The following is an 18,724-nucleotide window of genomic DNA, read 5'->3' on the forward strand; positions in this document are numbered from 1 at the left end:
TAAGCTCTCAATATCGCGTCATGACAGGTCTACCCTGAGCCCTGGCCGTGCTGTCATCCTTCGTCTGCTACAGAAAAGACGTTGCGATTGGGATAGCCTAACAACCGTTATGCTGTAGATAGAACACCCCAAGAACTCCGCATTGAACCCATGGCAGGCGAGCTCGATCGATACACCCCGCAACACAGCAGTTGTCAATTGACTCTTTGCTTTTGACATTGAAGCCTCATGGCAGTAAGACATGTTGCCAATTCGACATGTTGATCATGCCTCATTCTTCAGAGTCTCTTGCCATACAAAGCGCACGTTTCACTAGTCTAACAGAGTACTCTAATCGTCAGGTCGATCTTGCTGCTTTGCTCTGCTACGCGGTCGTCTTCGCCCTCGCTCCATACACCATGCGAGCATAACGGTCGATAAAATTGCCGCTCCTTGCGACTGCAGCCTCTGCGTACCATAGGAGCTCTTGCGAAATGAATCTGCAGTGATGTTTCCCAGCGGATGTTCAGCTCGTCGATGAGACACGGGAAATCCTTGCTTGTTGATGACGCTCCAGAGATGTTGTTGTTTGGGAATGGGATAGATATAAAGAGGTCCTTCGTCAAGGTTGTCATTCTTCTCATCAGCTCAAGTCATCCATCAACCAGGACGACCATCGACCTTCGACCAGAACATCATTCGTTTTAGTGTTCTTATTCCTTCGTTCTAACAACAATGGCTGCCAAATACGCCGTCTCCTTGATGGCCCTGCTCGGCTCTGTCGCCGCTCAAGGCTACAACAGCAGTTCCATTGCCTCGACTACTTCCTCCTCGGTGAACCCTCAGTACACCAATGGTGCCGAGCCTACTGTCGGAGGAACAACCTTCCTCATCCAGAGTGATACCAGCTACTCTGATGCCACCGTCTTGACTCTTTCCAGAAAGAGACAGGCAACCTCTGGCATCGCTTCTTGCTTGGCCACCTGCTCGGACAGTGACCGCTGTGTAGGCACTTCATACTCCGACGACAGCATGCAATGCACTTATTACAGTGATATCGACACTGCAACGCAGACCAAGACTGCTGGTACCGACTTTGCTCTTGTTCAGTCGCGTGCTAATGCATCTACCACCTCCGATGTGTTCAATGGAACTACTCCTGTCACATCCGGTGGCGCTACTCGCACTTCCGGTGTTTCTCTTAGCTCTGGAGCAGCTGGAAACTCGACCACTCGCGCCACTGGTAGCTCAACTCGCTCAGCTGGCGTCTCGCTCAGCTCTGGCGTGTCTGGTAACTCCACTCGCTCCGCATCTGCTTCGCGTACCTCGTCGGGAGCAGTCTCTACCACCTCTGGTTCGGCTGCATCTCCTTCTCCCAGCTCTCTACTTAGCATTAACGGTGTCCTCTTCTTGATCGAGATCGACATTGACTACACTGGCATCGAGATCACCCTCACTATCCTGGCCAAGCGTGCTGGACAGAGTCTTGACCAGTGCTTGACTACCTGCGCTGCCAACACCAACTGTGCTGCTACCAGCTTCACAGAAGCCGATGGCACCTGCACCTTCTTCTCATCTGTCGATGCAGGAAGCCGTGTATCTGCTGACGGTACCACTTTCGCTACTGTCATCTCCCGCGCTGGTGCAGGAAACGGATCCGGTACCAACGGAACTTCCCCTACCACCAATGGAACCACCCCTGCTATCCCCAGCAACGTCACTGCTGAGAGCTTCATTTGTCCTAGACTCGATGGCAGTGTCCTCCTAAGCAACGTCGACGTAACTTTCGCTATCAGCTGTAGTTCGTTCCTCATCGGTACCACATACGATGCGGTCGCAGAAATCCAACAGAAGCGCCAGGCCATCGATAACGGTCTCCCATCAACCCTCTCCAACTGTGTCGACCTCTGCTCAGTCGCTGAGAGCTGTGTCGGCACTACCTTCAATATCGCTACTGAGACCTGTGCATTTTATAATGACGTGGATTATGCGACTGACGTAGCTGGCTATGACTCGGCTGTCCGTGTTCAAGACAACTCCGGCAATGGTAACGGCAATGGATCTGGCGAAGTTGCGACCACCACAGTCCTTGCGCCTGGAGTTACTACCACAGTCATTGTCGCAGCACCCACGACCGCTACGATCTATCAGACCATCGTTTCGACTGTCACGGTGATTGCTGGCGGTGCTGGCCAGACCGTCTACCCAGGAGGTGCTGTTGTTACATCTATCTCCAGCGTTGGTCAGGTGACCTACACGAACACTGTCCCAACAGTTACCATTCCTCAGAACGGCAACGCAGCTGTCCCGACCGTGACCATCACTATCGGAGGAGCTGGTACTGCTGTTGCTACTCAAGTCGTGACAGTCACCGTAGACCAGAACGGCAATGTCATCGGCCAATCTACTGCTGGTGCCGCCGCTGGAGGTGCTGGAGGTGCTGGATCTGGCGCATATCCCACGGTCACCGTACACGATGTCTCCACCGTCTCCGTCTGCCCCACTACCGCAGATTCCGTCGTCTGGACCACCGTCTACGTCCGCTAAGTGCCTAGCACTTCAGCCCACGAGCTGACCATTTTCGTATTCTCCCACGCACTTGTATCATGATCTGCACGATCTAGTGTATGCCTACTAACTACTGACGCATTGAAACATGCGGACTAATGACTTTCCTTAATACTGTCTATTAATTTCTATTCTTCTTGTGACCCCATTTAAAGGGGCTTTCTATAGCTTGATCTTTTAGCTATAGGCTTCATCTTTTGGAATCAAAACATTTTCCGCTTACACACAACGCTCTGTCTTATCATCTACCTTGATGATCGTGCTCTCGAGGTCGCTAGTCCATCGATAGTCTCCTGTAAGCAATGATCAAGAAAGCGATTCAGGGTATAATGCCTGAGGTTGGTTCGTTGATCTACTTCATCTCATATCTCAATTATGAGATTCGTAAAAACGTTCCCGGCTCGCTTCGTAAGTCAAACAGGCCTGCTTGTTCCTAGTAACAAGAGATCTATGGAACATATCACGCGAGATCACTGGTTAAGCCACGTCCGGACGTTGTGACAGCGTGAATCTCTTGGAGGCGCTGAAGACGAGGTTCTTTCTCTGAGCTGTACATCATGACACCGTAATGTTTCTGTGCACTCGACATGCACTGCGTCATTTCATGTCCAGAAAGCTGTCTTGATCTCCACAGCGCTCTCCCCACGCGCTGTGTTGTTGTATTCGACTTCACATATAACATTGACGCGACTGCCAACCAAGGCTTGTTGGGCGAGCACAAGACCCATCATCTCGTACCTGAAGCCTACGATAGACAGTTTCGGAGGCGCAAGGGAGAGGAACAATTGAAGCATGTTTCACTCTGCTCCGACACTCTTGAGGACCCTTGCTGTCAATTTTGAGTCAAGCTCAAACTGTCGATGGTGGCAACTTTAGACTGTAGATTCCAGGGCTGGTAGATAAGCCCCTTCTGCAGCTGCGACTTCCCGCATTTGACAATCACGAATAAGCCACAAATGATATCAGCAGATTGGACGAAGTGATCAGCTGCGACTCAATATACTCTTGCTTCACAAGTTATCAGGATACCCATTTGTTAAGGATATCACTCAGGTGCCGCTAGATGGTGAGCATAGCTGTCACTGTCAGGTGGGGGCGTGGTTAGCGGCTTCCGAAATCCGAACCCCAGGCACGTCACCAGCCACGCGCAAGCACTTGACTCTTCCCTTGTCGAACCCCGTTGCCTAGGCTTACGTGGGCCTGGTCGATTTCTTCTGACGATTCTTGGACAACCCGTCAATCTGTAATCTTGCACCCATGCTACACATGAGAACCACCACTTTGTCTCTTTCAATACATTGACAAGAGCGACAGTCTCACTGGCACTTGCAACACGCGCGCCGAAACTATCCCGCGACATGCTCCCATCGCTAGATGATTGCGATGAGTGCAGGCCTGCGTATATTCAACGCAGGCTTGACTCCTTTCCGCCTTCTACGATAGCTTTGTCATCAACACCCTTCGCTCTGACCTTCCTTTTTGTTGCTGTTGCTGTATGGCAAAAAGTTGTGCCACATCTATCTTCACCAAACTCGCACAAGGACCAGAATATACCATTATTCAATCGGGAGACCCATCGCGCAAACAATCATGGACTGGACTTGATTCGACGTGTCTCTTTCAGACGCGTGGCTGCAGTCACACTCTCTACAACACTTGCGTTGTCGGCTGTGCTTGTGGAGCTGATCTTGTGTGAAATATCGAATTTACTGAACCCGGCAGCCAGAGGACTGGCCTTACAAATTACTCTATACTCGCTTCTGATCCTCATAATCATCGTCATACCGAGTCTGGAAGTTCACACTCTGGTTTCTGGATCGCGCCCTCGCTCCGAGTATGGCACCAACACCGTACGCAAATCTCGCCCAACTCTTCGATACACATTTGAGGCATTACTTCTGGCACTCTGGTTCGTTGCCTTCTGGTATATGCCGCACACATCACTTCTTCCGGCTTCGCTCCATTCACAAGCAGGACGTCCAAGCCAGGAGAACGACTTCGATTTTGTAGAGGCTTGTCTTGAGCGTGTTGGCATCATAGGAATCTCCCTCATGGCTTCTCTTGCTGGTTTTGCCGCAGTGTCCTCGATTTGGCAGACTTTTGGGGTGAAACACAAGACTGTGCGTGACACCGACATTGCACGTAAAGAGAGCGGCTTAACTGCAACCAGAGATATGTTGGCAGTCAAGCAGAGTCGTCTCCGCGCACTCCATCGCAAGATGTCTGAAGCACCACCGGACAAAGGCGGTATCATGACCAGGATGATCGGTTCGATCAAGGGAAACTCCGATACAAATGAGCAACGTAGCCTGGAGATGGAAATCGCTGGTCTGGAGACAATGTCCATGACTCTCTCGTCATCCTTGTCAAACCTCAAAGCGCGACATGCAACACAGCAAAGATCACAAAACAGCCTCGGGCGGATGTTGAACGTACTCAACTTTGGCTTTGCACTTTACTGTCTCTATCGAATCGCAGCAACTACGGTCTCTTCACTACGCAGATGGTGGCAGCCAAACACAACCTTCGCAACCTCCGACCCTATCAACAACGTTCTCGCTCTGATCACTACACATTACGATCCCACACTCAATCGCGAAGCCTGGGCTCGTCAAATCTCATTCGTCCTGACGGGTGTCATGCTCTTGTTGTCTTTCAACGCTGTCCTACAGACCTTCCGCCTATTCACCCGTTTCTTCCCAGGTCTTGCCAATCGTGTGCAATCTGCCATTCCGCTAGTGATTTCTCAAGTCGCAGGCGCATACGTCATCTCCTCTGCATTGCTGTTGCGGAGTAACTTGCCTAGCGAGGTAAGTAGTGTCATTAGCGAGGCTTTGGGTGCACCACTTGAGGGACGTTTTGTCGAAGCTTGGTTTGAGAGCTGGTTTCTGATCGCTGTTGTCACGACGAGCATTGGTATCTTTGTCAGTCGAAAGATTGGATCTTCTGCTGATTGGGAGGATTGGGAGGATACTCAGGACATGGAAATGGGGAAGATGCACTGATTTTGCATTCGTATGGTTCCGATAGAGGGTGATGTGGTTTGACTCTTCAGAGGATAGGCATGTCCAAGGCGTAATGAGGGATTGGCGGCTGGATTGAAAGTATACCCATATGGCACATCAGGCGTTGGTATAGACATCTTGACTTTGGATCTGTCGCGGGGTTATCGTCGTTTTGTGTTTGTGACCAGCGGCAGTTGTACACAGTTTGGGTTCCAGCCATCGGGAGTACTACGAAACATCTGCTTTCTCAAGTTAATCACATCCTAAACAGCAGCAGCAATAATCGACTCCAAAATACGCTTCAGGGGCGCCACGCTTTCCAACGACGATGAGCCAGCCAAAGCTGAAAGACACCCTGACGTCTCTTTAACTTTGTTCAGAAGTTCCTCACTTCTTTCGCGTCTAATGTGATGTAACCATCCCGTGCGAGTTATGATTCACAAACAACAATTGCACAGCAAGTTTTCTCCTCGTCACCAGACGGTGTACTAGACATGGCGTTCGGATGGACTATCAACTGGCACTCGCGTCTCAAGAAAAAGTAAACACAAAGGGTTGAAGACAGCATATAATAGAGGCCGCCCCAGCTCGAAAGTTCTTCGGTGAGTTGTCCGAGATTCTCCCTCAGAATAGAGTAGACTTGTGTGATATCATGCACCACGAGGAAGGCTGTTTGTAGTCACAAACATACTTCCATATTCGAGACAGATTTCATCGAGGCATACCCAGGTTTCTCTTGCTCCAGTGACTAGGGACTCGTAGAAAGTAGGCACTCGAGGCCGAGTACGAGTACGTGTAGAGGGGTTGTTGTACAGAAGTGGAAGTCGCCGGGGAAGAAGCCAAAAGCGGGGTGACAGAAGGCTCCTTTGGGGAAGGCACATGTTCTTACATAAGTCTTGCTTAGTGAGCATGACCAGTTAAGCCAACCCGACAACCAAGACAAAGTAAGTTTGGCAACCACATTTGCCGCAATATATCACCGCCGGCATGGCCTCTACCGCGAGTGAAATGCTGACGGGCGCAGTTATCCCTACTGCTACGACGGCATTGCGACCACAACAAGCACCATGTCTTCGGCTGCTGTAAGTCCATCTCCGTGCCCGTTCAGAGATGCATTGCTGACAGATGGTGTAGGACTCGCAGGCCTTTGAGATGAGTAAGACGGACTCTTCTACAATGCGCCTTGACTCGAAACTGACACAGTGCGCGTCTAGGTCTGCGCGACCAGCTCATCGCCGCTCAAAACAACCATGCCCCTCTTCCACAACCCCACCAGCCTCCTGCCAATGCCTACGGCGCACACCATCCCCAGCAGTCGAGTCCACAGCACCATCACGAGCAGGTCATGGCCATCCAGTCATACGGCATGCCTCACCAAGCTTCTGATCTAGGCCATCCTCATGCCGACCCCTCGGACCCCACTGCTCAGGGAGGTGCTGCCGGCAAGAAGGGAAGAGCCCAACGCGAGCTTTCTAACACAAAGCGTGCTGCGCAGAATCGTGCCGCTCAGCGAGCCTTCCGCATGCGCAAGGAGCAGCACATCAACAAGCTGGAAGACGATCTTAAGCGCTATCTGGTCATGGAGGACAACTACAAGGCCCTGCAGCATGAGACGTTCGCTTTGAGGGACTACATTGCCGAACTGCAGACAAGAATGACCGAGAAGAACATCACCTTCCCACCTGCTCCCTCTCGGGCTCAGATGCGAACCGCTTCTCTCTCCGCTCCGGACAGCCACATCTCGCAAGACGACTCGGAACATGTATATCACCATGCCGACGAGCACCACGACCAGCTTGATCCGCATGACCAGCAGTCTCAACACGATCAGCGTGGCCAGCACCATTACGCCGACGTCTCTCCTCCACAAAGCCATGCTGCATCGCCAAACGCATACCCTATGCCCACCTTCACAGCGACCAACCACCAACCGCATCACCAACACGCACCTGCTACCTCATCCGAACACGTACATCATGATCCCGTCAATGATCCACTTCCTGCAGCCGCCATAAGTCAGCTCCAAGCCGCTGCCGCTCAAGCTGGCGACATGGAGCCCTCACACACTGCACCGCCCACACTTCACGACCAGCAACAGCAAGCCCATCCTCAAGATCCTCAATATGTGCGCGCAAGTGAGTATCCCGCTCACAAACGTCTTAGACTTGATTCTCCTCCCCGCCAGACATGTAAGTTTGAATTGTCAACATCCGATTCTACGACACTCGCTGACTCATGAATAGCTTCACCAGGTAATAATCCGGACGCTTAGTACGCGTTTGGTGAGTCGCCTGACGAGGTCGTTCCTTTGAACGACATGGGTCAGCAGCCAGACTATTCTGCCACATTCGCCGAGCTCTTTGGTAGCGACGAGCCTACCTCGACCGAAGGTTATGGCATTGCATTGCCAACAGGTGCTTGTGTCATCAACGATCAGTGGGAATCACTGGCTGACTGGGCCCTTTAGCGACAACCTATCGAGTGGCATTTCGAGCGTTGTTTTTGACAAGCATTTTTGAGCTCATGTGTTTTTTCGGCCTTGCCCCGAACATGACACAAAGCTTTTTACAAACCGTGGGTACATACAAGTCAAGGTGAAAGGGGTTTGATGCTTTTGCTTTTTTCTGCGGCTGCGATTACTTTTCACTTTCACCTTCTTTTCTCATTGCATCATTGGCATTAATGGGTGTGGTTTGTTACAGATAATGATCACGAAATCACATACAGCGATGGCGCGATTGGCGTTATTTGCTGTCTTGCTCTTCTTGACTTGTCCTCCCATTTTCGTCTGTGCTATGTTTACCTGTCATTGTGGGGGGTTTCCCCCTCCTCTCTGGCAGAAATCTGGACCATCAACCTGTAAAGATCATCTTCATCCTAGCGATTTGGAGCATGCTAGCAGACGTATGGATGTTGTGTCCTTGTGTATTCTAGAGTGAATTTCATCGATATCGATGTTGATATCAATCTTTGTATTATACTTCTTGCAGCACAAAAGGTTGAGATATATCCGTAGTGGTCGAGGGAATGAAACAGGTAAAAATTCTTGGGCATTGTTTTTCAGGCCTATCATATTCTGCCTGACCGAAGTAAAAGCAAGAGTAAGCTCCATCCTATACACATCCCTCATCCCCAACCATGCATCTTCTCAATTACAACAATACCATCTCATCACACACAGACTTTCCACAACATCCAGCAACTCAATGCCCTTCAGTCTCAGCGGCCGGATCAACATCAGCAATAGGATGACTCGAAACCTCAAACATATTCACCTTCTGCGCATCTGTTCCAAAAGTCTCGGGTAGGGAAGTTTCCTTCTTCAGTGGTTTCGGAGGAGGAACCCTCTGTCCCGATGGCGGTGGATGCTCTACATCGGGGAAATTTTCTTGCGGATTCGTTGCATCGTGGTAGCCTTTTGGAAGATCTTTTTCCGGCTCGAGAGGTTGTGAGGATGAGGCTGTGTCAATTTGCATGGCTTCTGGATCCTGTTCGTCTTTGGTTTCGGAGTCTTTGGCGAGAGCGGATTCTTTTTGTTGTTGAGCTGCTTGTTTGTTTCTCCCTTGTCTTGCTTGCTCTATCAAGCGTGAGAAATCGTCTTTGTTTCCAGAACTCCATGCTTGAGCGTCAAAGTCCTTTTTCATGACTTGATTGCTGGTCCCGAATTGGTCTGGCTCGCGACCGATAGACCGATCCCACTTGTTGAGTTCGTTCAACAGTTCTCGTTTCGTGCGTGGTGCTCCTGCGTCAACGTTTGCATTCCAGAGATTTACCCACTCGGTGTGTCTACGCGATAACAGGGCTTTGGAGCCGCCTGATGGAATACCGAGTTCTGTGAGCTTTTTGCGGAGGGCTTTGTCGTTTAGAAGTGAGTAGTTGAATTCTGTGAGACGGTCTGGGAGGGGTTTTGTATTTGTTGGCGGTTGTGGCGTTGATTTTGTGGTGGGTTGGGGTCGTTCTCTTTGTTTCTGCGAAGGAGAGGTGCATGCTGACGTTCCAATGTGATTAAAGACGACTTCTTCTTTCATCCGAGTTTGGCAGATCGGACAGGCCACCAAGCCATCATCTGGTGTTTGAGCTCTTTCTGGCTGATTTCTGCCGTTCTCTGTATATTCAGCATCACTACCGTTGTCGTCTGCGCCGTCGAAAGCTGGAGGTTGGCCGTCGGCATCCTGTGTCCTCTTTGCCTGACTCCGCGTGGTGCGAACAGTAAGGTCACTGCCTCCACTATTCCTCTGCATTCTCCTCCTTTTGTTTGGCCGACTCGGAGCTTCTTCCTTCCCCTTCTTATCTTTCGTCGCGATCTCCAATGCGACCGGTCTGGCTGTTTTAAAAGCACCGACGACTTCCTCCAAAGCCCAGTTGCGTCGTAGTTTACTGGCTTGATCGTTTGCTCGGCAGGCAGGACATTTGCCGTCAACAGAGAGACAGCGACGAATGCAAATACTGCAAAATGTATGCGAACAGGTCGTGACCATCGGCGTGGTGAAGAAGTCCTTGCACACTTGACATCGTAGTGAGTTTTCGAGCGCCGAAAAGGGTGGTAGTGAAGTGTTGAGCCAGTCGCTCGGATCTGAGAGACTATTATCCATGGTGTGTATGAGAGTTTGCTGCTATGCGACTGGTAGAGTAAGAAGTAGAAAGAATCAAGGTTCGTCTTCGAGTGCGACGCGCCGATGCACGCGACCCTTTGTTGGAGAGAAGCGCGCTTTCCTTTTTGGGCCATTATTGATTCATCGTTCGTTCATCACGAGCTAGAAGTGAGTATTAAGAGCAGGCAGATCGTAATTATTCGGTTTGTATTCATTTCTATCGACACATCTCGTACCATCATTGCTCATGTAACCATACCTCATGCCTCCATCCGAGTCCAACCCTCATAACCATGTCATCCGGAATCATTATTCGTTGCTGCCTGTAGAAACATATATCAAAAAAACCATCATCGACTAGCAGGGATCACAGTAACACCATTCGTACCGACAAAAACAACTTGTACCGAGGCCAATGCCACACTCGCAGTAAAGATTTCAATCCGGGTAGCCGAAGTAAAGAAGGCCAGACAAAAACTGAATGTCGCACTCCAGAGTCCGATGAAGATCAATCTCCAGATCAACACAGGAATGTAGTAGAGAGCGATGATGCTACCAGTCGGAAGTACAGAGGCAAAGAGAATACTGATGTAGAAGGCCAGCTTTTCCAGAATCTCTCCTCGATACATGTGGCCACCAAATTCTGCGTCTTCTTGTAGAAGACGATGGCCAAAGAGCACATGGAAGCGTTGTACGACTTTGCTTCTTAGCAGGTTTGTGAAGGAGTCTGGAGCGACATGTCCTGACAGACTGACAAGATCTGTCTGGGTGGCCTTTGCTCTTTCATGTGCTCGTGCTCTTTGCTGGTCCGTTTCGTATTTTGCCTTCTCGTCTACACTTAGACTCCAGATAGTATTCTCAGGGTGATGTAGCCATTCTTGATCGCTGCTGTGACCGTGGATGTCGCTGTCACAGATGAATTCTCGGAGACCACGGACTTCACCATGTGTTGGTCTTGGAAGACTGTACAGTTTGTGCTGCTGTATCAAGATCTCGTCTTTGCGGTATCAGTGTCAGCGATGATATAGATGCGTGTAGTAGACCGCTGGCGAGTGTTCTTTTGTGAGAACTTCGCCATAGCACTACTTACTATATTCTTTCAACAGCTTCCGCTGATCTTCATACAGCTTCCATCGAGCATGCGCTTTGGATCCTTCTGGTGCGACTCTGCCATTGTGTATGCCTCGCATGCTGAATTGTAATTGCCTCAAATCTTGATCTCTCTGATCATCCATCTCCAACTCATATAGCTCTTCCTCAATATCCAGCAGCTCCGCCTGGAGATATAATAGATTACGCGCATTGAGCTCAGAGAAGCGCCGGAAAATTGCAAAGCCAGGTCGCTCTCCGATGAACCTTGCTAGCTTAGGATATCCTTGCAGAGCAGGTCGTTCGCGAACAGAATTTTGACGTAGTAAGCCTGGTGATACAAAGGTCGAGTCCGTGTTGTAGGTATTGTATGATATGGGCGAGAAGTGGACAGAAGAACTCGCAGCGGAGTTGGTCCTCGAGTCTTTGCCAACAGCTCGAACATTGGTTGAGATCCTCGGTTTGCCTGTTGGTTCAATGACCGGAAGCTCAAACTCGCCGGCCATGATCAGTGGCGGAGTAGCTAGCACTCTTGCCTTGTTTCTCAAACCCAACAAGAGCAGAGAGAAGATATTCCGGAGTTGTGAAGAAAGAGAAGAGGGTAGGAAAAGCGTCACACAACAATCCCTACCACTGAACACAGCCTGTCTGCATGAGCGCCGCCCCACCTTGAAATGTCATTGATTGGATGTGACATGCATGAGCGAGTACTTTTATCCACATGGCGAGGGGGCTGACATCTCGCTTGCCAAGAGCAGTGCCTCGTCGCCTGAGTGGTGTTGACTGAGGAAGTACCGGTGAAGGAAGGAGAGGCAGGAGCTTGCATGATCGTTTTCCTAATATAGATACGCGGGACGATTACTTCTACCATCATGCTAAATGCTGCGCATGGATAATTGCACCTTTCAATCCAAGGCTTGCTTAGTGCTGATTAATCCGACATGCCGCGTGCTTTCGTGGAGCAAAATATATTGCATTGCATCAAAGCTTGTCCGCGTATGGTCTAGAAGTCGCCATCATAGTCGAGGGCTGTCGTAGAGAGCTCCGCCTTTGAGCAGCCTTAGCACGAAATATTGATGGCAGAGCCTGGTGGCTTAGAGGATTCAATAGGTAGGAGCACTTATAAGACCTCGTAACAGGACGTAGGTACTCCCATTCACACTGTTTCACCCGAGCAGCTCTCACTATAATCACATTACTGGAACAGGACACGAGAACGGACTATTATGGATCCTCAACAATTGACACCCGCAATCTCTGTCGACGACTCACCCTCAAAACCCGATAACGAGTCTTCATTCGGTATCCCACCGGAGCAAATAGACATCATCAGAGCCATCGTCGACAAGTGGCACAAGAAGCCCTTACAAATAGCCAGCGACATTGTGTCAGCATTAGTAATAGCGTCCCAAGTCAAGACCCTGCACCGCAATTCTAACATCAATCCAGGAAGGTGGTGATCACACCCACATCCCTCTAATCGTACGAAACGGCGAGAAGCAAGAAGTAGTCGTCTGGGCGAAATGTGACACTGGAGCATGCGCAAACTTCATCACCATGGACCTCGTTCGCAAACTCAAACTCGAATACAGTCTCCAAAAAATTGACGAGTATGAAGCTGCCAGAAACCTCGAGTCCAGCCCTCGCGATCATCTAGGTGTCGGTTTGATCAAGAAAGTATGCAGTTTCGAAGATCGAGAAGTCAGCATAAACTACATCCTACCTATCACGTTTCAGACGGGCAAATTCAGGAAAGAGCACGAGAAGGTGGAGTTTGAAGTATTGGAGATTGGTGATGGGGTCACCAGTCCTGCTGCGAATGAAAAGACGGATTTGTTCTTGGGTGCGAGTTGGTTGTTCAAGAATGAGGTGTTTATGTTGAGGAAAAGCTATTATGTGGATCCGCCAAAGGACTTGCCCGTGGTTGAGACGGTGCCTTCACAGGATAGTGAGTTGACACCGATTGGAAGACCTTCGAGTGGTGTTTATATGCCACGGGGTACACCGTCGATCAAGCTGTCAGCCAGTCCAGCGCCTCCTAGATTACCGAGAGGACGTATGGGATAGTGTGTCGTATGGTCTTGTTGAGTTTCATCGGTGTATGCGTACTGCACTGGATATATATTGGTTGTTAGGGTCAGCGTGTGAGTTTTGGGATAGAATTGCTCGGAGGCTTTTGTATGGTACATAATCGGCGTATGCTACAACATCATTATCGTTACTTCTCGAGCGCGTGGTCGATGTTTTAGTTGTGTATATGACATCAAGCTCGGCATTCACATGCGCACCTTGAGCCAGCCATCTCTGTACATCCTTAGCTCGACGAAGTGAAACCTTTCTTGTTGTACTGAAGGTTGGCGATACAAACGGCAAGGCCCTTGCCTGAGCTTGCTGCTTCGAGTGCCCGTGGCGCAACATGGCCTGTACGCATGACTTGCTGAGCTTGTCTGCGCCCTCAAGAGCAGTGACATGGATACAAGTCTGTCCGACGTCAGCAGGCTTTATGTCTTTTCAGTCTCTTCCTGATGTGTCCCGCGGGTTCATCCAGTCATCTCGACATCGGTAACCTTGACCACCTCTTGCTTGCCGGTTTCCACCGTCTGGGCACTAGTCTTGATCTCAGCAGCCTCCCTGACAGCTTCAGCAAGCACACTTCTAGATTGACCTGCAGCACCCACAGCGCGATCGACCAGCGTCTCGAAGCCTTCGCCTGAATCACCCTTGACCCACAACTCTGTAAGCTCATCTCTTGACTGAAGGTGTGCGACCACGGCAGCTGCGCGCAAGTCGTTGTGCTCGCTCGGGCAAGGATCCATGACAAGCTGTCCCTTTCCTTCGCCAGCCAGGGCGGCAACACCGCCTGAGACAAGGTCGACACAGTCGATCCCAGCATCCACAAGAGCAGCACTTGCAGCAGTGACGCAACCAGCCAGGACATTCATCAAGCCTACACCTCCAATGTTCTTCTTGCTGGCATCATCATCACGCCACCAATCGTCTTCCTCGCTCTCCAGAACAGTAATGACGACCTCGGCGGCAGATTTGGGCCAGCGCTCTCCAATCACCACACCCCTTAGTGCTGTCTCCAGGTGCAATCCCAAATCTCTTTCGGCAGTATCGCGCAGGTAGCCTCTTCTTTGGCGACTTGCGAACGGAGCGAATTTGACGTGTGTGCTGAGAAGGAGGTTCGGGCTGAAAGGCGCGGTTCGAGGAAGCGGTCGCGGGCCGTGAACAGTGCAGGTAAGTTTGAGAGTACCACTCTGAGCTACGAGCGTCGTTCTCGGGGCGTCGGTTGAAGGGTGAAGTTCGAGATAAGCTGATCCAGAGGCCGAGGGCACAAGACCAGTCTGTAGGAAGATTTTACGAGACGTAGAAGAGGATCGTTGGCGAACTGGTCGCTGTGATGAGGTTGATTCTTGAGTGGGAACGAATATGGGTGCAGAAGTGCCGCCAATTGGCGCATTGGTACGACGACGATCGGCCATAGTGAGTATTATTTTATGTGGTTGCTTGAATTGAACCGAGCGAACTGTCCAGAGTCGATGATTTCTTGATCTGCTTCTGCTCCAAACTTCGGCAAGATGCGTGACGTCCTCCGCAAGTGGCCCAAGCTCGAATTCTCTCTGACTTTTCTCGCTCTCTGCGCTTTCTTCCTTCCTCTCACACACTCTTCTATCATCACGCGCGCGCGTATCATTTCAACAACATGCGAGACCGCTGGCGGCTTGACATGTTTACTTTTCTCTTTTTGTGTAAGTCCAATTCTCCAATACTTCACTGGTTAGGAAGAAAACCCAACACTACTAGTTGGCGATCAACCCTCGGGGTTTCCTGAGCCATAAACTAACATGCACTACCATCTGAACCACATCCTATATCACCTATCTATACATCACTCGACATCTATGAGTAAACATGTGCTGACCTGCGCAAAGCTCTCTAGTTTCTTCTCTACTTTCTTGATCCGTCTTCCAGACGCAGCGAGTCCTCTCACTCAACGCATAGAAGTTGTGCGCAATGGGTGGGAGGACTCTCTTGCATCACAAAGGTACGCTATCAACTTATTCCCTCCACATGCCCTCAAGCCTTGCCAAAGGTGTTTTCAGGATGATTGTATTTATATTCAGTTCTGCTACCAAGAAAATTATGCGGATACTCATACACCAAGCTTACCTGTCTGATCCAAATTCACCTTTGGCATCTCTTCACATTCCTCCACAACGATCTTCTCTGATCAAATTTGCTAACAAGCACATAAAGGCAGTCAATTGCAACACAACATCGCCTTGACCACCGCTCATGATAGACGATCCAGGGTAAGCTACCTCTCCTCATCAACCTACCACACCAACACCTACACCATCTTCCCCATCCCCCAAAACGCAATGATGACAACTAGTCAATCCATTCAATGAAGTTTACCTATACCCACCGAGCCCCCCTCCCTGATACCCTACCTGTGTTTCAAGTCCAGGGATGACGGGTTGTGGAGTTACAATTTAAACCTTTTTAGTAACTGCGCTTCGGCAAAGTGAAAAATCGGTATAATGGGGCTTCCGTGTGCTGAAGTGGTTTACTCGTCTTGGGTGAAACAGTTTGGTGCCGGTGGGAAGGGCTTGAGTAAGACGGCTTTCTGAGTTCACGCGTTATATTCAACACTTCTTCACAACAACGTGGTGGTTGCACGTTTTCAAAGATTATCTTTGCTGACTTCTCATCCAAGTAGGTATGAGTATTTTAATGTCGAAGGAGTTGTCGTCATTCAACATCACGGCTGCCATCACCTACATGATGTTGATTCCAATGCCTCTACACCATCGACGCTTGATCTATTCTGTCATTCGTCATGTTCTTCTTTTGTGTAGAGTCGAGGCGCATTTTGAAGAAGGGTTCCTCTATGATGATAAAAAAGTATAGAGTCAAGCACTGAGAATTTCCACTATGGTGGGATCATTGATGCTACGTACGATATCTGATTGAACCTTTTTCCATAAACCTTCTGTATTTGTCAATACAATTCACTTTTTGTTCTCAATCTCGATCCTTGTGCACCTCCAAGGCTTGTCTACAACACGTGTAATCTTCCTGCCAGAATCTTGTCTGTGAGCGGCTCCAACGAACTGCACCTGCGCCTCCTCTTCTTCTGCTGGCTTTCATTTGCATCGTTTCGCAGCTTTCCTGTCACACAAAGTTTATGTTGAGCCTTGTGGTCTACAAATTGTCTAGTCGATTGCTGTCGTGTCATCATTGCTGTCTATACGGCTTTGATCAAGTCCCTCCTTGATCTTTACATGCTGCAAGATGTCACTCGAGCTCGGTTCCGCCAGAGACTTTTTTTGTCCTCGCCTGAAATGTCGTCCATGGTCGATTGCAATTGTTGCCGCCGCTCCTTGCGATTGTTGATAGGATCTCCAAGTTCTCAAGCATGACATTGTAGCAGCTATGAATGCATGTCACACGCTCAGGATAGAGAAGGAATCCTCTGAAATGATCGTTCAACGTGATTGTACATTTGTTTTACATCAGTAATAGTAGTCTCGAGACAAAATGTATCCGCAACAGTCCTCTCTGTTGTTATAATTGTAGCTTGTCCCTGGTCGCCATGCAAGTGATTCCCCCTTCCAAGCCGATTAATAAAACATGTGTGTGGGTTCTCTAGTAAGTGGTATTCGAAAAAGAAAGAAGATGAGAAATGGCAAAGAAGAAAGAAACAAGAAAAGTCATCGCATCGCTTATGCATTCATGGGCTTGCGACCAACCATGAGGTACATGGGAGTGAAAAGCTTCTCTCTACCACCAGCGACAAGAGCGTCGGCGGCGACGGCCAGTGAGTCAGCGGTCTTCTGAGTACCTCTAGGGGCAAGACCGAGTTTCTCAAGAGCACCAACAAAGTTATGTGCAGTCCAGCGACCAGCCTTGGTCATACGAGCAAGAGTGGGGAGATCCCAGATGCTGCTCATGTACTTGAGCTGACCAGCAATAGGCCAGTACCAGGGGTAAGGGTCGTCGCGCTCTGCGAGATCCTCGTTGATCTCAAGCTCGAAACCAGCAGCCTTCATGGCGGCAAGAGCGACCTCGATCTTCTCCATGTTGGAGATACCATCACCGACCTCGATGCCGAGACGGATCTCACGGTGGTGGGGGTTGTCGTTGTCGTAAGCATCAGTCATGAGCCATTCGTAGACACCGAAAACACCGCCGGGCTTGAGGACGCGGAAGATTTGAGAGTAGATTCCCTCGAGGGAAGGAGCGTGGACGGTGGCCTCGATGGCGTAGACGGCATCGAAGGTGTTTTCGGGGAATGCCATTTGCTGGGAATGTGTTAGTTTATGAAAGGTAGCTACCAGGGGTTCAGAATGATCATACCATGAAGTCGCCCTTGACAAAGTCGAGCTTGTGCGAAAGACCCTCCTTCTGAGCGTAGTGGGTGGCTCTCTCAATCTGGTAGTCGTTGTTGTTCAGACCAGTGACGTTTGCGCCAGAGAACTTGACAATCTCTCTTGCAGGGCCACCAACACCACAACCGACGTCCAAAACCTTCATGTTGTCCTTGAGGTTCATGACATGGGCGAGGTAGTGCTCGTGACGGGCAACAGCTTGTTTGAAGGGCTCTCCAAAGGCGAAACGACAGAAGTGGAAAGATTGACCCCAACCGTACTCGTAGAGGTCGGTTGCCAAGTTGTAGTAGTGACGGGTCAGAGTAGCGTACTCTGCTCTTCTGGCCTATTCAGGGGGTCAATATGAGGTCGATTGGAGAGGATCAACATCCCAGCCTACGCACCTCTCTGGTCTCAGGAGTCTCGTCCTTTGCATCCTTGTTGTCCCAGTGCTTGAAGTATTCGTCGACAGCAGCCTTTTGACCGTCTGCACCCTTGCTCAACATGGCAGCGAAACCACCTCTCTTCTGAGCAGAAGTACCGTGCATGACCTTGTTGAAGGCAGCATCGCGGTTGTGGTCTTCATGTTCGAGCGAATGAGGAGCCATGCTTGTGAAGTGTGAGAAGAAACGGGAGTTGTAGAAGAAGAGAAAGACACTACAAAGTTCGTAGAATTGAAGATGCGGTTGAGCGCAAGTAGAAGGGACGATAGAAGGAAGGAAGCGGACTGCACGCGGGATTGGGGCAAAGAAATGGCAGCAGCACTAAAATAATTATAAAGGGGTGGCTCTTTCCATAAACATCGTACGAGACGCGGCGGGGGGGGTACCTGCCTGCCTCCGAGCAATTTCATTATCTCCAATTGGCTCTACCCTAGCGTCTCGAAGCCATCTCACCGTGCCTCACCCAAATTTCCGCTGCGGCATTCACATGCATACGGAATCCGTGGTTTCCGGCCCATCAATTGCGGAGAGAGCAACGGAGGTGCCGTTTGAACTTCGGCAAAAACGTCACTTTCGTTGCATCTGCGAGTTGGTTGATGCGCGTCTCAGCTTCTGCTTATACAGCACCCATCAACTTTTTGAACCCCGATCATTTATCTCGTCGCAAAGCC

At 50.0% G+C, this 18,724-nt stretch overlaps 9 protein-coding genes across 9 annotated transcripts; 4 read left to right on the plus strand and 5 right to left on the minus strand.

Annotated features, from left to right (window-relative positions):
- Nucleotides 1–714: 714 nt before the first annotated feature.
- On the plus strand, nt 715–2,526 carry AUEXF2481DRAFT_28546 (uncharacterized protein; the record flags this gene model as incomplete). Its single annotated transcript, XM_013489462.1, has 1 exon — nt 715–2,526. One exon carries the CDS (start codon nt 715–717, stop codon nt 2,524–2,526), a length of 1,812 nt encoding a protein of 603 aa, XP_013344916.1.
- A 1,210-nt stretch (nt 2,527–3,736) lies between these two features.
- AUEXF2481DRAFT_38879 (uncharacterized protein) lies at nt 3,737–5,918 on the plus strand. The gene has a single exon (XM_013489538.1). The coding sequence runs from the start codon at nt 3,906–3,908 to the stop codon at nt 5,550–5,552; it is 1,647 nt and encodes a 548-aa protein (XP_013344992.1). The 5' UTR covers nt 3,737–3,905; the 3' UTR covers nt 5,553–5,918.
- Nucleotides 5,919–6,619: 701 nt separating this feature from the next.
- AUEXF2481DRAFT_4094 (uncharacterized protein) lies at nt 6,620–7,824 on the plus strand (the record flags this gene model as incomplete). The annotated part of the gene is made up of 4 exons (XM_013489388.1): nt 6,620–6,634; nt 6,687–6,708; nt 6,767–7,741; nt 7,796–7,824. The coding sequence occupies 4 exons, from the start codon at nt 6,620–6,622 to the stop codon at nt 7,822–7,824; spliced, it is 1,041 nt and encodes a 346-aa protein (XP_013344842.1).
- Nucleotides 7,825–8,581: 757 nt separating this feature from the next.
- On the minus strand, nt 8,582–10,181 carry AUEXF2481DRAFT_38881 (uncharacterized protein). Its single transcript, XM_013489539.1, has one exon. It carries the CDS (start codon nt 10,142–10,144, stop codon nt 8,756–8,758), a length of 1,389 nt encoding a protein of 462 aa, XP_013344993.1. The 5' UTR covers nt 10,145–10,181; the 3' UTR covers nt 8,582–8,755.
- Nucleotides 10,182–10,327: 146 nt separating this feature from the next.
- Nucleotides 10,328–11,990, minus strand: AUEXF2481DRAFT_38882 (uncharacterized protein). Its single transcript, XM_013489540.1, has 2 exons — nt 11,235–11,990; nt 10,328–11,141 (listed from the first exon to the last, which is right to left on the minus strand). Exons 1-2 carry the CDS (start codon nt 11,737–11,739, stop codon nt 10,495–10,497), a joined length of 1,152 nt encoding a protein of 383 aa, XP_013344994.1. The 5' UTR covers nt 11,740–11,990; the 3' UTR covers nt 10,328–10,494.
- A 545-nt stretch (nt 11,991–12,535) lies between these two features.
- On the plus strand, nt 12,536–13,537 carry AUEXF2481DRAFT_648655 (uncharacterized protein). Its single transcript, XM_013489715.1, has 2 exons — nt 12,536–12,630; nt 12,687–13,537. Exon 2 carries the CDS (start codon nt 12,791–12,793, stop codon nt 13,298–13,300), a length of 510 nt encoding a protein of 169 aa, XP_013345169.1. The 5' UTR covers nt 12,536–12,630; nt 12,687–12,790; the 3' UTR covers nt 13,301–13,537.
- Nucleotides 13,537–14,772, minus strand: AUEXF2481DRAFT_648568 (uncharacterized protein). Its single transcript, XM_013489716.1, has one exon. It carries the CDS (start codon nt 14,716–14,718, stop codon nt 13,774–13,776), a length of 945 nt encoding a protein of 314 aa, XP_013345170.1. The 5' UTR covers nt 14,719–14,772; the 3' UTR covers nt 13,537–13,773.
- Nucleotides 14,773–16,588: 1,816 nt separating this feature from the next.
- AUEXF2481DRAFT_648898 (uncharacterized protein) lies at nt 16,589–17,063 on the minus strand. Its single transcript, XM_013489717.1, has one exon. It carries the CDS (start codon nt 16,971–16,973, stop codon nt 16,695–16,697), a length of 279 nt encoding a protein of 92 aa, XP_013345171.1. The 5' UTR covers nt 16,974–17,063; the 3' UTR covers nt 16,589–16,694.
- AUEXF2481DRAFT_64274 (uncharacterized protein) lies at nt 16,966–18,218 on the minus strand (the record flags this gene model as incomplete). Its single annotated transcript, XM_013489579.1, has 3 exons — nt 16,966–17,544; nt 17,600–17,956; nt 18,015–18,218. 3 exons carry the CDS (start codon nt 18,216–18,218, stop codon nt 16,966–16,968), a joined length of 1,140 nt encoding a protein of 379 aa, XP_013345033.1.
- Between the last annotated feature and the right edge of the window lie 506 nt (nt 18,219–18,724).

Source organism: Aureobasidium subglaciale (genome assembly GCF_000721755.1).
Source record: "Aureobasidium subglaciale EXF-2481 unplaced genomic scaffold scaffold_7, whole genome shotgun sequence".
Classification (NCBI taxonomy): Eukaryota; Fungi; Ascomycota; class Dothideomycetes; order Dothideales; family Saccotheciaceae; genus Aureobasidium; species Aureobasidium subglaciale.

Bases quoted from the DNA above. Each gene is read 5' to 3' on its own strand.
- AUEXF2481DRAFT_38879 (XM_013489538.1), top strand. From the start codon at position 3,906: ATGCTCCCATCGCTAGATGATTGCGATGAGTGCAGGCCTGCGTATATT.
- AUEXF2481DRAFT_38881 (XM_013489539.1), bottom strand. From the start codon at position 10,144: ATGGATAATAGTCTCTCAGATCCGAGCGACTGGCTCAACACTTCACTA.
- AUEXF2481DRAFT_38882 (XM_013489540.1), bottom strand. From the start codon at position 11,739: ATGGCCGGCGAGTTTGAGCTTCCGGTCATTGAACCAACAGGCAAACCG. The intron at 11,142-11,234 runs GTAAGTAGTGCT...GATACCGCAAAG, and splicing joins GAAGCTGTTGAAAGAATATA to ACGAGATCTTGATACAGCAG.
- AUEXF2481DRAFT_648655 (XM_013489715.1), top strand. From the start codon at position 12,791: ATGGACCTCGTTCGCAAACTCAAACTCGAATACAGTCTCCAAAAAATT.
- AUEXF2481DRAFT_648568 (XM_013489716.1), bottom strand. From the start codon at position 14,718: ATGGCCGATCGTCGTCGTACCAATGCGCCAATTGGCGGCACTTCTGCA.
- AUEXF2481DRAFT_648898 (XM_013489717.1), bottom strand. From the start codon at position 16,973: ATGCATAAGCGATGCGATGACTTTTCTTGTTTCTTTCTTCTTTGCCAT.